General features: G+C 30.0%; 1 protein-coding gene across 1 annotated transcript in view; it reads left to right on the forward strand.

Moving 5' to 3' along the window:
- Positions 1–14,374, forward strand: part of LOC106458624 (porphobilinogen deaminase-like) — a 17,457-nt gene extending 3,083 nt beyond the window's left edge. Inside the window, exons 3-7 of the mRNA XM_013918147.2 lie at positions 5,048–5,123; positions 5,875–5,988; positions 9,092–9,304; positions 9,735–9,848; positions 10,774–14,374. Coding sequence (XP_013773601.1) covers positions 5,048–5,123; positions 5,875–5,988; positions 9,092–9,304; positions 9,735–9,848; positions 10,774–10,944 — 688 coding nt within the window. The 3' untranslated portion in view covers positions 10,945–14,374. The remainder of the gene's footprint in view (positions 1–5,047; positions 5,124–5,874; positions 5,989–9,091; positions 9,305–9,734; positions 9,849–10,773) is intronic.
- Positions 14,375–16,169: the final 1,795 nt, after the last annotated feature.

Raw genomic sequence — 16,169 nt, forward strand, 5'->3', positions numbered from 1 at the left:
TTTGCAGTCGACTATTGATGACACTTAACTCTACTTTTTTTTTATACTAATGGTAGTAGTGCATTAAAATTTTTTTATTTAATTAAATAATACACCAAAGGAGATCGAATAATAACATGCAAGAGGGAGACAATTTCCTCTAACAAGCAAAATTTTTCTGGCTTTCTAACTATGTGAGAAGAGCAGTTACAAATTCACCCAAGCTAGTCGTTACCTTTCCCATGGGAACAAAGCCTGTACTACAAGTGAAATTGACGATTATCTGTTCAGAACACATGATACATCATTTAATAGATGAAAACATTGACTTTCTGTTGATAATAGGTAATATATAATTAAACATGAGAGAACTATTAACAAATCCTGAGAGAGAGGATGTGGTAGGAGGGGGTCTGATTTTCTATTTGATAGCTCTGTAACCAAACAATATTGAATGCTATAAAAATTATGGTTTGTCTGAGCAATGAGAATTTTATAGTAATAATTTACATTTAATTTTCTAGCTACTGGAGGGGTGGTGGATAAAATAAAGAAGAGAAGATATGTAGAGAAAATGTCGTGTGTCACACTACTAGAAATTCAGGATTTTTTTAAAATATTGCATTATAGAATTAAGAACTTAAACTATGTACTACTGAAATATGGATTATTAGCTAAGATTTTATGCTATACAAATTGGTATAACATAAATAAAATGTAATTCAACAAAATTTTGGATATAAGACACTAAAACCTTGTGTCATGGTGATTGGGTAAATCATTTCTCGATTAGTAGTCTTCTTGAATAGGCATGTTTTCAATCACAGTTTGACTCGCTTATCCACAAGTTTTTACTTTCTTAAATTTTATGCTTCAGTTGCATTGTTATTTACCATTTTCATTGTTTTTTGTGGAGTTTTATGCCTTATTTTATATATCTTTTTAATTTTGTGAGTTATACACTTGCAGTTTTGGGTAGTCATTGCTACAACTGCTGTTACTGCAGCAACAGGATTACCAACTGTGTCCAATGGGTTGAAACCACAATTCTCAGCCCGTGAAATGAGGGCTCTAATCTGTCAGGAGTTTACCAATTACATGTAACAATTAGAACAAACTGAGGATTGTCCTATGAAGAGTGTTTGGGAAGGTTATGATTTGGACAGTCTTTTTCGCTCCTTCTGAATATGCCACTTGTGTGTCCTTTCTGGGGATTTTCTAAGACTTCTTGTGGATTTGATCATTCAGGTATGTTATATTCTGTCCTTATCTCCCAATTCCTATATTCCACCCCTGCCCTTCTTGGGGATGAGCCTTTGGGTCATCATTTAGTTTTTTTCCTCCTTCCCTAGATATTGGGGTTTATGCAAGTCATTTTGAGGAGCATTTGCATTCAGGGGTCAGTATGCCTTAACCTCCATATACTTTGGACAATCATGCCTTTGTTTACCATCATTCTGACTTCCCTATTTGGACTCACAGCATTTGGTGTTGCTTCTCCCTTGGTATGGATTGGACCCTGATAGTTCAATTACCTTTTCCCATAGTCATCTTTCTCTGGTCAGGGCTTGTGGGGGGGGGGGGTGTCAGACTCCTTCAATTTGCCCTATTTGGAGGTCCTTGGTGTTCAATCCATGGGTTCTGAAAGTCAGTTCAATATGTGTGTTCCTCTACTTGCATTTTTTTCTTTTTCTTTTGTCTCACAATCCTGTTTCTTTCTCTCCTCCTCAGGATTCTGTATTTTGTCTGCCTGATTCATTCCAGGGCCCTTCGTTTCCACCATTATATGGAGGTCTGGCTGCTTCTTGAATTCTCACAAGACAATTCAGTCCGACATCCTCAGTTTCTCTTCCAGGATGCTGTCATGGTGGGTTGGCCTGTCGAAAAGGAGAAGTCTTCTCTCACACCCACACAATTTTTGATTCATCTCACTGTGTTTTTCAACTCTTTTTTTTTTTTCTGATGGGCCCTACCTGCTCCACTTCAGTTGCAAGCTATGGAATGTCTTTTATGCAGCATCTCATCCTTTTCTTCTCCTACTGCATTAGAGGTTCTTCCTCATTCCTCTTGGTCGTGCCCTCACGTGTTATCATCAGTGAATTTTGATAGACCAGTGGAGACTTTTTTGGGATCCCTTAGATGCCCCTCTTACCTTTTCCCTTCCTTGCAGATCAACTTTGCCTGGTGGTTGGATTGGAACAATAATAGCATGGGTATTCCTCCTCCTCATCTGGAATGTCACCTTTTAGGGATGCTTCTCTTTGTGGTTAGAAGGTGTATCTCAACACTCAAAAGGTTTCAGGGTGAGGGTCTCTTTCCAAGTCCTCTCCTCATGTCAATTTCTTGAAACTTCTTGCTGTTCATTGGGCTTTCCTTCATCTCCTGTGAGTTCTTTGGGGCCAGTTGTTGATGGTTCACTTTGACCTTTCGACAGTAGTCTCATACAGTAATGGGCAAGGCAACTCTTGGGATACTCTAGGGGTACCAACGAGTAGTGGGATTGACCATCACATTATAATATCCCCATGTCTGAAAGGGGAGCAGGTTTGGTTGGACGGGGATTTGAACCCACGACCCTCAGATTGGGAATCGAGCATCCTAACCACCTGGTTATGCCAGGCCGAAATACAGCTTAGTTACTAAGTTTGATAAATTATAGTGGAATTCTATGGTATAGATATATTAATTTATGATTTTTGGTTATTCAACTCTATACATAAAGCATCCTAACCACCTGGTTATGCTAGGCCGAAATACAGCTTAGTTACTAAGTTTGATAAATTATAGTGGAATTCTATGGTATAGATATATTAATTTATGATTCTTGGGTTATTCAACTGTATACATAAAGCATCCTAACCACCTGGTTACGCCAAGCCGAAATACAGCTTAGTTACTAAGCTTGATAAGTTATAGTGGAATTCTATGGTATTGATATATTAATTTATGATTTTTTGGTTATTCAACTGTATACATAAAGCATCCTAACCACCTGGTTATGCCAGGCCGAAATACAGCTTAGTTACTAAGCTTGATAAGTTATAGTGGAATTCTATGGTATCAATATATTAATTTATGATTTTTGGGTTATTCAACTCTATACATAAAGCATCCTAACCACCTGGTTATGCCAGGCCGAAATACAGCTTAGTAACTAAGCTTGATAAGTTATAGTGGGATTCAATGGTATTGATATATTAATTTATGATTTTTTGGTTATTCAACTGTATACATAAAGCCAAAAAAAATATTTCATTTCATATCCTCCACGTGCAAAATTTTAAAGGTCTTAGCAACCTATATCAAGCAGCAACTGAGTACAAAGGTCATAACTAGAAGAGATAATTGTTTGCTTCTGTGTTTTAAGAAAAATAAGTTTAAAAATAATAATAATCTATATACATATATAATGTATAATAATTGAAATGTGACTGTATTTTACAAAATACTAGTCCTCTAAAATACAGCCAAGACAGGTCACTTTGTAGAGACTAAAGGTCAGTTTTATATTATTGGATATGGTAACGTGAGTGCATGTGCGCTGCATCATGGTAACTTCTATATTGTTAGCCAAGCATGGCTGAAAGGTCAGTATAATAAAAATAATTAATATATATATATTATAAATATATATAAATGTAAAATGTTATGAGATTTAAGCTATTTAGTTTTAAACATGTTTTTGAGTTATAATTTATAGTCATTCTAAAAAAGCATAATTTATATTTATTTCCTAACTTTTTATGGTGGTTATGAGATCAGTCAAATTGACCAAACCCATACAGATATTTATTAGTGAAAATAACAGATAAAATATTATGTTTTATCTTAATAAACATTTGATAACTATCTGGACATTATAAGGATTTTGCATATTGGATAGGGAACGTGCAAAAAGAAAAAAGGCATGAGAAAAGCATTGCTTTAGAAAAAATCAAAATTTAAAAAAATCATATTTTTCAAAAACTACATTTTCTTAGATTTAAAATAATTTCATCCACTAGTTTCATTTCACAATAGTTGCATACCTACTTACAATTTAAGTAGGTTGTAGTCAAAGCAATGGGTGACAAAAAATTATGATTAACAATAACAAGTATTAAAGGTTTTGCTGGTTTTACAATAAAATGAACAGAATTTGATGGTATTTTGTGTGATTTAAACAGCACTATAAGAGATTTTCTGAAAGAAAGAAAATTTGCATTTTGGTATAGATTGAAGACTAAAAAATTAATTAAGTTATGGAAAATGCAATTCAAGAGGATCCCCCATTAATGCCCTTCAAATGAAAAAATTAATAAAGCTATCTCAAATGAAGCAAAGAAAGTGAAAGCAAGATTAGAAATGGAAAAGTTAAGGATTAAAATTGAAGTTCTTGATACCATTCCAAAAAACTTTTAGATAACAAGGTCAACATTTTTTGAAAATTGTTAATTTTAACAGAAAATAATTTGGTTACTAGAAAAAAGATTAACATTTACTCCCACAAATAAACCTAATAAACAATAGCTGGTAGAAGATATATATATAGGAATTCAATAGGAAATTAAGACTTAAAGAATATTTTTATGATGTTTCAAATATAGTTGAATCCCTACTAAAAGGGAAATTAGATTTTGATCCTGTTCAAGGAATAAACCCTTAACTACAGTTAACTTGTGAAAAAATTGAATTATATTCTGTAACTGAAAAACAAGGGAAAGACAATTTAATTTTAAAAGTACAGAAATTGTCAAGAAACGTTTAAATTATAATTTGATATTTTAAAAACTGGATAAAGTATGGGTAGTTATTCATTGTAGAATATTTTGGAAAAATAAATTTTGTAACTATAATTAGGAAATGTTATTGATTACCTTTACAGTTTCAATCATGTTTAAACTAAAACTTTTTTTTAAATGAAAATATTATTTTTAAAATTAATAGTAGTAGTAATTTTGAAGTAATTATATGTGAAATTTTATGAAAAAGAATAAATTACATTTCACTTCCACAGATTATAGTTAGCTTTTCATGTTTTGTGTGTTGGTTTGTATATGTAAGATAATTTGTATAATTTTCTAACTAGTGTAATTGGTACAAGTTCTCTCCGGAGGATTGCCCAATTGCGACGTCGTTATCCTCATCTTCTATTCCAGAATATTGTATCCTTTTGCATCAGCTATATAGAAAAAAACCCTAAACTGTATTTTTGCTTTTGATATATGCAGAAAAGAATAAGTTAAAAAGTTTATTTAATATTTGGCATTACCCTATATAGCCTTTTCATTCACTGTATTTAAACTGTGAAAATTTAGGAATTTTTTGTAAATTTTAAATCATGGTGCATCATAGAAACAAATTGATGTAGATTGTAAAATAAATAGATGTTTTATTGGTGTACTACTTTTCAGTTTCTATTACCACAAACATGTTAATTTTTACTTTGTACATTATTTTACTAACATATGAGCTTAGCATGGCCAGGTGGTTAGGACACTTGACTTGCAATCTGAGGGCCATGAATTCGAATCATATCCCTGAACGTGCTTGCCTTTTCAGCCATGGGGGTGTTATAAGTTGAATATCAGTTCCACTATTCGGTAGTAAAAGAGTAACCCAAGAGTTGGTGGTGGGTGGTTTTGACTGGCTTTCATTCTCCTAGTATATCACTTCAAAATTAGCTCAGATAACTCTTGAGTAGCTTTGCACAAAATAAAAAAACAAAACAATACTAATATGTGTCATTAAACAAAATTTTTTGTCTGAATAAGTTATCTTGTTATGTAATTATAAATAATTCTAAAGCATGTTGTGGTTTAGCTGAAATCTTTCAAAATTATAAATGAACTTCTCTTTGAAAGAGAGAGAAAATGGTGTTTGAAATGAAATTCTACAACTTAACTGTTTACATAGAGAGGGAACCTAAATACGAGACTAAGAAAATTAGATGAAAACAATACTTACAGTGCTCTGATTCTTGCTAATGCAGGCTTACAGAGAATGGGATGGAAAAATCGAATATCTGCCGTAAGTATTACAGAATGATACTATTCCCACACTCTTAAAAAAGTATTAAAAATTTCTTAAGTATATTATACAATACTTAGAAAAGCTTACTCTGTGTCATTAATTTAGCTGTAATGCAAAAAACAGTATTATGTTATTAATTTGAATGCTTATACAATAGTAACATTTGTATTTGAATCATAGAAAGCAAATCTGTACGTGGTTATTTATGTTACTTATTGTTTCCTTTCATTGACCAAAGGTTAAACCATCCTAGCCTGTTTGAATTCCATCAAATACTTATTTTTTTACAATTTAGATGGTTTTTTGTATTTCAGAATTGAATATTTGCTGCATACCTTTAAGTGAAAAATGTGATTGATTTTCACCTTTATTCTTAAAATAACATCATCATCTATAATATGTTTAGTAAATTTTCAGATGAATTTCTCTTGGATGTACAATCATTATTTGATTCTAGATTGTTAATTACTACAGATGTTTTGTGTTTGTAGAAATTTTATAAGATATTTTGCCTATGATATATTATAGATGTTTTCAGTTTGTATTGGAAATGTTAGATAGAGGTGTGTGTGTGTGTGTGTGTGTATATATATATATATACACACATACACACACACCATTTAGGGTGATTATGTGATGAACATAACAGCGTAACTGATAATGTTTTTAAATATGTTACTCTTAAAAGAATCCTGTATGGGATAAATTGTTGTGTACTGGTATTTGTTGTACTTCTTGTTTTTCCAGGTTAATACAAACAAAGTCATTCATTTAATACTAGAGCACTTTAAGCCTGTTTACTCACAAATTCATTCTTAATTGAAATTCTATAGATTCTAAAAATTTTATAATACCTTGTATTGTATGGTGTATAACGTCCAAGTTATAAAAAATTATCCAAGTCGGGTGAAGATGGAACAAGTATCCATTCAGATGTGATGAATCAGATAAGTTAGCATTTCCATCAACTGATAATCTCTCAACATTATGCAGGCATGATACTACTTGTGTGTGCATCATACGTAAAAGGTATTGTATCATCTAGCTCACTGGTGCTTTATGCTGGCTTTTAAACATTGTAATATTTCCATGATATCATGGAGTAGGAGCCTTGGTAGCCATAATACAGTTAGCTTGTAGTTTAAATAAATATCATACACTCACAGTATATTGCCACCATATGTAAAATGTGATTGCAGCAACAGCAAGCACAGTCCAAACAACAATATTAGTGGTTGATCAGAGTGTAAAGCTCTGTTTCACACTACCACATGCCATACTCCCGTGAGGGCCTGAATTGGATGCTCACTTATGCAGAACTGTACATCCTTACTAAATTTTCAAAAAACACTGACAAAGTAACTACATTAATACTATACTATAATAGAAAGGTAGATTATGCCTGTGACACATTTTCAATATGTATAGCTACATCTACTATCTGATCAGATATTGGAAGCCAGATATTTGAAATTGTGCCAAAACCACTATTTGTCCAATTCCTAGTCAAGGGTAACTGGTATAATTAAACACTCCTGGCAGATTGGTAGTAGTTTTATATATTGTTAATAACTAGCTCAGTATAAAACATGTTATAGAATATTGATGTTTCTTTTTCTATTGTAAGCAACTGACTTTGATACTGTTGTGGCATTGTTATTTTGTTGGCTGGTTCTTTTCAATTATTTTGTGACAATAATTAAATGTCCAATTAACAATTATTAACAGTAATAAATTACTTTATTTCTTCCTTTAATGTTTCTACAAAATTTTATACTTGTACACTGCCAAAAATTGTTGTAGACCTACATTAAAAATTACTTTAACTGATGTAAAACAACCTAATTTACTTGTAGAAAGTAACCACAATGGTTAAAACTGACTGGTTCACTCTCTGTCATCAAATAACTCCATATTCTCTTAACTATATTCTTGACTATCTTTCAATTCACTCTCTAACTAATCTAATAATGCTTTATGGAATCTTGTGTTTATAATCTAGTTTCAAATGTGCTAGAACACTACGTCACATTCTTAGACTTTACTAAATGTTCTAGGCCTATATTATTAAATTTTCTGATCTTAATGTCATCATTACGACCCACAGCTCCTTCTAGGTAGCATTTAAATTACAACATTAAAAATATATCTTACAATACTTTACCAGCTTTAGCATTATACATCTTTAAAGAAATGGTTTATCAGACAATTTCTTTGACTACATTAAACATAATTCTGGTTAAGTAAGGTTTGCTTATAGTATAAGTACTACACCTGGACACTAGCAGATCCTATTTCATGGATAAACACATTCTTGGATGATGTATTATACTACTACTACTACTACTACTACTACTACTACTACTACTGATACATGCTGTTTGGTGTTAGATTCCAAGCAATTGAACATGAATGTGGAAACTGTACAGTAATCAGATTGATGGCTTTTGTATGTGACAGGTAATTTAGATAACTAAATTTTAAAATCATTCACTATAATGTATGTCATGTCCTAACTAGTTGGTTGTGCTTGTGTCGTTCATCTTGTGTAGAAAAATAATTTTTTGTTGTTGTTTCTTTCTTACTTTGTACTCGTGGAATTTTTATTTATTCGTTGTTTTATTGCTTTGAACTGGACTCATTCCTGAAAAGATGCAAGTGAGGTCTTGTGCATTTATTGATACCAGATATGAGAAATTTCATTGTTCAATTTTTATAAAAGTACATTCTTTATTGCAACTTATAATACCAAAAGCATCAGTTCAATGAAGTTTTTATAGATGCATGGCTTCTCTAACTTACCAATTTCAGGTGATGGAGTGAAGCTATAATGTCTTCAGCAGCACAACCTCCTTGGAAATAACCAACAACAAAACACTATATTGCTGCATATCTTACATTCCAGAAATCGGTCATAAAATAACTAACATTTGGAAAAAGTTGAAATTAAACACAAAATTCCAGTAACCACTGAATTCATCCAAAAACTGGATACCACACTAAAATCCATACTATGTAAAAATTACTCAGACAAATACAACACTAATGCCATTTATAAAATGCAATATCACTGATTTATTGATACATCATGATATTTCAGACTCTTCCTCCTGAGGACTGTATGCATGCAGTGGGTCAGGGAGCTTTAGCTGTTGAAATTCGTGCCAATGACAGAGATATTTTAGACATTCTGGCACCATTAACAGACAAAGACACAGTTCTACAGTGTATAGCAGAAAGATCCTTCCTCAAGAAGTTAGAAGGTGGATGTAGTGTGCCAGTTGGTGTTTATTCTTCTTTTAAAAAAGGAAAGGTATAAAAATTATGTTCTTAATAATAAGCAACATAACCTTATTTACATATATATAAGAAAAAATGTTTTGAATTGAAGTGATAAGTTTCATATAGTGTTTAATTTGCTTATTAACTCCCATTGTGAATTTCCATAAAATATAATGATCTATATAGACAAATGACAAAGCAGTTTATTTTTTTACCCATTTAATAGTATTACATGAATATTAAGTGGTGATCTGAATTAACTTACATTTTAGTATTGATTGTGACAATGGTAAGATTATAGTTTGGGCTGTGAACCTAAACTCTTTAAACTTGAGCAAAAAAAAATAATGCAACTGAGCTTAAAAGCCCATGTTATGAAATATAGAAACAGGAGATAAAAACATGATGACCACAAAAACATTACATGTGTATATATAACATTTTTGTTCTATTATTTTCAGCTCTTTCTTCAAGGTGGTGTCTTCAGTTTAGATGGTGCTAAAGCAGTTATTCATTGCCTTGAGACTGATATATGTATCCAAGAAAAAGAGAATGAACCAAGTGACAGTCAGGAGGTATTTTTTCTCCACCTTTGATTTTGTAAAATAATTAGTATTCTAACAGTTCAAATTTCAAATAAATGAAGAATATTTCTTTCAACTAGAGGGCTTCCATGGTGATAACTGTATATAAAATATATAAAAAAAAAACTTTAGTGTGAAGTTTATATTTTATACTATAAATTCAGCATTTGTATTAATGTTCTAAAGTTATGTATCCTTAGACTGTGATTTCTTATTTTCATAAGTATGATGTTTTAAGTATATGTTTAGTTCTTTGCCAGCATTATTAAAGGTTTGAATACCAATTTAAAATGACAAGTTAAAAAAAATGAAAGGTACATATATGAATCCTTTTAATTGTTCTGTTAAACAATTTGTAATAATTTATATTATTTTTTATGGTTTAAAAATTGATGTACCTAGACTTTAAAATAGAAATAATTTGTTAACACAAAATTAAAAAGAAAAAAAAAAAGACATAGTTGTGAAGAATTATACACACCTTTGAAGAATTATGAAAATGTTTTTATATTCTAATTTTGGAAGGGTGTTTCTTGTACTGCCACATATCAGTTTTGTTGTTTGCCTTAAATTAGATGTGTACCTCATGAGCTCAAGATTTTATTTTTTTATTGCCTCAGGTAATAAGATACAGAATGGTAGTCATATGTAACAGGTTATACATCTTGTAGCACGTAACGTTTATGTGCAAACATTTTTAGTTTAATTTATCTCTGATTATTTCTAAAAAAATGTGACACTTTTAAAAAACAGAACTTCTAATAATGAGCAGTTGGTCAACTCAAAGCAAAAAAATTAATTGAAAAGTATAATGATAATAAATGAAAATAGATAATTGTAAAAAAAAAGAAGGCACAACTTGCATGTCTTTCTAATTGCATGTATAACATGTGTATGTTATTTTTTATTTTAATAGAAGGAAGAACTCAAAGAGTTTTGTGGAGTAGTTGTGTCACACCTTAATCAACAGCTGCTAAACAAAGCATTTAAACTTGGGCTTGATCTTGCTAATTATCTGCTTGAAAAAGGTGCCAAAGAAATATTAGATGAAGCTCGAAAAGCAAATGAAGCATCAGACACTTTATGAATTTTAAGTGTTTATATAAGGTATTTAACAATGGTAAAGACACCAAATACAAATGTTATTTTGGTGCTAAATATTGTGTATAAAATTATCACAGCATGAAATATTGCCAATCTTTTGTGGTATTGTTCTTGGTTTTGCACCAATTATTATTTTGTTTATTTTCATATTTAAATATAGGAGGTGACTAATCTTGATAAAAGAATTGGAAAAGTATGGTATGTAAAAATATCCATTTTGGGGAAATCTAGTAGAATATACCAAGTTTAAGCATTTTTGAAAAGAAATTTATTACACAGGTCTGTGAATTTAAACTTCATAAAAGTTGTTTTGGTTTTAATAATGGATTTTCCATACTTCAGCTACACAAATTTTAAAATAATATTAAGTTTTTTCTATCATGTAAGGATATTTTTACAAATTCAGAAAAAAAATCTATTACTTAGATCAAATTAATATTTCATTTACCACAATGAACATTTTTATTATTATTAACAAAAAATACAAACAAACTGAAGAAAAGGAAAGTACATTGACATCAAACAAATATGCATCCTTATTCATCCTGATTTTTTTGTGAAATCTATATCTTTTAGTATCAAAACTATGTGTTGTGGTCTTTCTCTGTTTAAATAAATCTATAAACACTGTATTACACTATTCAACTTTTACCCACTGTTTAAATAAATCTATAAACACTATATTACACTCTTCCACCTTTACCCACTGTTTAAATAAATCTATAAACATTATATTACACTCTTCAACCTTTACCCACTGTTTAAATTATGCATTATGACATTTTGTAAAAAATCTGTACATGATGTAGTAAAATAGATATATTTTAGGATTCAGCATAGAGAAATAACTTTTTCAGACCAATCTGAATAAATATTTGACTGATAATTATTAGATTAAAATATTTCACATATTATACAATTACATTATTTAAAAGTAAGATTCATTAAAAAGTACTTAAATAAACTTCTCTGTTGTAACTTTTATAGCAGGTAATTTAAGTAATTAATAACTGATATTAAAAAACAACTTAGAAATAGAAAGTCATACAAAGTTAGTTCTTATATTCAGATGAATAATTTTTCCCAACCAGGTAATTTAATACAGAATAAATGTATTTATTACTCCAGTTTCTGATCAAACCCACTTATACTGTCTTTGAGAAGTTGTTTGATTTAGATAGAAGGATTTATTTTTGTTACCAGCATGGATGGTGATCACTGATTTCTTAGAATACATCATAAAAATGTTGTTTCATTTTACTGAGAAGAAGAAAGCCTTTGTTTCAAACACGTTTACAAAGAGTATTTGTTCAAACACCAGGTTCAAATACTACAAGTCTGATTGATTTGAGGAAGGTTACATAAGTGAAACAAGTGATCATTAGCAAAGGTAAAACTTGTTTATACAAGGTAATTGAAATACATTACAACCTGGGATATACATGGTTGAAGTCAGAACATATGTGAACCTCTTTTTTGTGTAATTTTAGTGGTGTGGAATGCTTCAAAACATTCATGGCAGAGTGGAACTTCATACTGGACTCATGCATACCAAGTCTTGCACTTGCAATGACTGTCCCTGCAGTGTAAGAAATATTTTCTCTCAATTTCCTTGGGGAAGTGATTCTCTTTGCAGAATGCTTATTGGCTAGAACACTGTATATGGGTCTCTTCTTTGCTGGTGGAAGAATTGTTTGTGATGTTGGCCATCCTCTCTTTCAAGTTCCCCTTTCCACATGTCCCTTGTAGAGCAGACCAGGGACAATACAGCTCTTGAATCCAACAAATCAATTTCTACATGACTATTCTACTTCCACAGTATCCATTCATTCAATAGTGCTACACCTATAAGCTGGTAAATTGTTCTCATATATGAAAAATAATACATAAAACAAAAAAAATTAAAATATTAAGTGCTTGCTACTGAAAACATTAAAAAAATATATATGTATTTTGAGAAGAAAAAAAAGACCATTAAATTGTCACTCTTTAAGCCTAAATGAGAGCTGGAAATTTTTTGTTAAAAAACTTTTACTTTTGTTAGTAAATTTTACAACATATGTCTTTACAAAAAAATCAACTATATGATGACAAAATCATTTTCAAGTTCTTTCACTACAATAATTTTATCAGTATGTTAGTTATTTTTTGTTGACTCGTACTTGATGAAATGAATCACAACTATTATATAACTTACTATTTATTCTCTTCAGTTGTTTTCTAATGTTAAAAGTCCAAAAGACTATAAATTTTGTAAGTAAAATATAGTTTTTGTAAACGTTTTTAATATGCATTTAACTGCTTGCATCATGAATGAACTGTTTAATTTTTGTTTGTACAACTAAAACTTGATACAGAGCAAGATGTTGAGTAAAGGCACTTTATGAAATATTACAATTTATATCAAGCAAATTATGTAATTTTTTAAAGGAGTCTAAGATAGATACTAACCTTACTGTGTACTTTAGCTCAAAGCTTTTGTCCAAATTAAATTTGAATTCTAAGTGAATACACTTTAAACTCAATTTTACTTTCTTTGTTTTTTTAACACTTGTGGATAGAAATTTTAATATTTATTTTCTCAAGTTTAATCAAAAATCATATTTATTTTTATGATTTTTTATGTTTCTACAACAATATAAACTCCAGAAGAAGTTTAATTATAATTTGGGTAAGTTTTGCACCTGAAGTATTCATGCATATGGATGGTTTATCCATAAATAACTACATTTTTAGTGTTCAAAGAAAAATAGGTCAATCTTCAAACAATACAATTTGTTCTTTTTATGCATGAGTATGTATTATTTTATGTTGAGTTTCTTAGTTTTTTTTTTACTTTGGGTTCAAAGTTAATGTATGGAAATTAAAACATTCGAAAGATTTAAATCTTTCATGTTTCATATACTGTGAGTATAAGAGCTGTTGAAGGTTCCATACATATACTACACTGTTGTTATTTATATTCCTGATATTGCTGTTGGCAATTACATATACAATGTATGAAAAGGTTACTAACTCTGTATACTTAGTAGGCTTTATCTAAATGACACATGTTTGCATTTATTATTGATTTAATATCTTAGAATTATCATATAAAGTGTACTTTCATTGTTTTTTTTAAAACCAAGTAATCACATTTGTTGTTATATTTCTTCAGTTGATTTGACATTTTTAGATATTTATGTTTTTATTTAAAAACAACTTTTACTTCCAATAAACATACAAGAAAGTGAAGTATTTCTAATATTCTCTCATACTTATAAAAGCACTGTTTACATACTAAGAGAGCTTTGTTGTTCATAAATGTTGTGCTGGTTAACAAAATATATTTCACAATAATTTATAAACTGGAATGGATCTTCTTGTAAAAATATTATTTTGTAATATGATGAATAAAGAATTAGAACCTTTAATAATGTCTTATGAATATTATTTAACAATTTATCAATATTCCTGTATGTATTTTCATGTTATTTTAGATGCACAAATGAAATTCACAAGCATACCATTTTAATTAAAGTGGAATACAATAAGTAGTCAAAATGGTCAAAAAAGTATTTTTATATCAGTTGGCTATAAGAGTTTCAGTTGTCTTTTTTGTATGTGATAAATGTATGCAAAAACAAGAACAAAAGCTTTAAACTTAAAACTTACCACCTAAAAATCATTTAAGTAATCAAAACATTTAAGTCTTAAATGTAAGCATATATTGACATGAAAAGTATACTTTAATGTGTACAAATTGAAGGTAAGGGGCATACCCAAATTCCATTGTTTTAATATAGGCTTTAGATATCCTGCTGTCAGTTCCTCAGTTTCTCAATTGGTTTTCATCCTTGACTTGGCTAATTGTAACAGTTTTCCTTAATGCCACACATGTGCAATGCTGTATAAATTTAAAAATTACCCAGGAGTAAGCTTTCTTATACAAGGCGACAGCATCTAGTTGTAGAACCCACGTATTCTTCATACAAGAAGCATTCAAATTTATAGATGATGAAGAAATATTTATTCTTAGGTTTTGTATATTTAGATGAAATGATTTTTTTAAATTCTTACAATGGGCTTAAATATATATATCAGATTTCAATCTGTAGATAAACCCTACCTACAGTTAAAATTAACTTCTTTCCTATATACTGTGACAATTGTCCTAAAAAATGGTAATACTATTACTGTTGGTTTTTTTGGTACATCAAACTTCAGAACTTGCCACATTTTGCATATCTTCCATAGTAAAGTGACTTGAATTTAATAAAACACTCTTTGAATATTTTTTTTTCATAGAAACTTCAGAATGAATTAATCATAGCAGGTGTAAACTGTAATGACAAAAATAATCAAAAATTTCATCCTTTCATAACTAATATGAAATATATGTCCAGATGTGTGTGTGTATGTATATATATATATATATATATATTCAGGTACATTTTTTTCTAAATTTTTTGTGCATGTGTTATGGGTTTCTTTTTAAATGAATATTGTGATGTCATAAATGTACAAAGCCTTTTACTTTAATCAAGTTGCATGTACCAATGGCTAGAAATTCGTATCACTTTGGTGTGTGTTTGAATCCCTTATGAAGGAAAGTGCCTATCTTAATGAGTGGTTCAGGTATTTGAAAGAAAACAATATGAATTAGGGATTTTCTTCCCAAGAAATGTTACTTTGAACAATTGCAAACTAATGCAGCATTGGATTCTGATGCTGTAATTTCACGTTTTGTTTGAATGTAACAATAAATTAGAATTGTTTTTACCTCTGTAGATGTGTTTTCAAAGAAGGACATCATCCAATTAAAGCCATAACAGAATTTAAGGTTAGCAAATAAGTGAAATAGTTGACAATGTATTTTTCACTGTGAATAAAGATTTTGTTTGTTTCTTTTCTTTGCTGTCCAAGTTTATAATCATTCCCTGCAGTGCTTTTCTGAATCTGCATTTTGCAGGTACTTTTATTTGTCAGATACCAGTGTACCTGAATACCACAATATTAACACTGTCAGTATGGTCAAAAATTGTGCCATTAAACACAAATTATAGTTCTCCAGCTACAAATGATATAAATTTTGAAAACACATATTTAAATAATACATTTTCTATGTTTGAAGAATAAAAATAACCTATTTTGAGCAGAAAATCGATTGTTCCTTGGAATGTTAGTATTGTTGCGTCAGCAGTCACATGACTACAGTGACGCAACGTT

This window comes from Limulus polyphemus, unplaced genomic scaffold (genome assembly GCF_000517525.1).
Source record: "Limulus polyphemus unplaced genomic scaffold, Limulus_polyphemus-2.1.2 Scaffold494, whole genome shotgun sequence".
NCBI classification, from domain to species: Eukaryota; Metazoa; Arthropoda; class Merostomata; order Xiphosura; family Limulidae; genus Limulus; species Limulus polyphemus.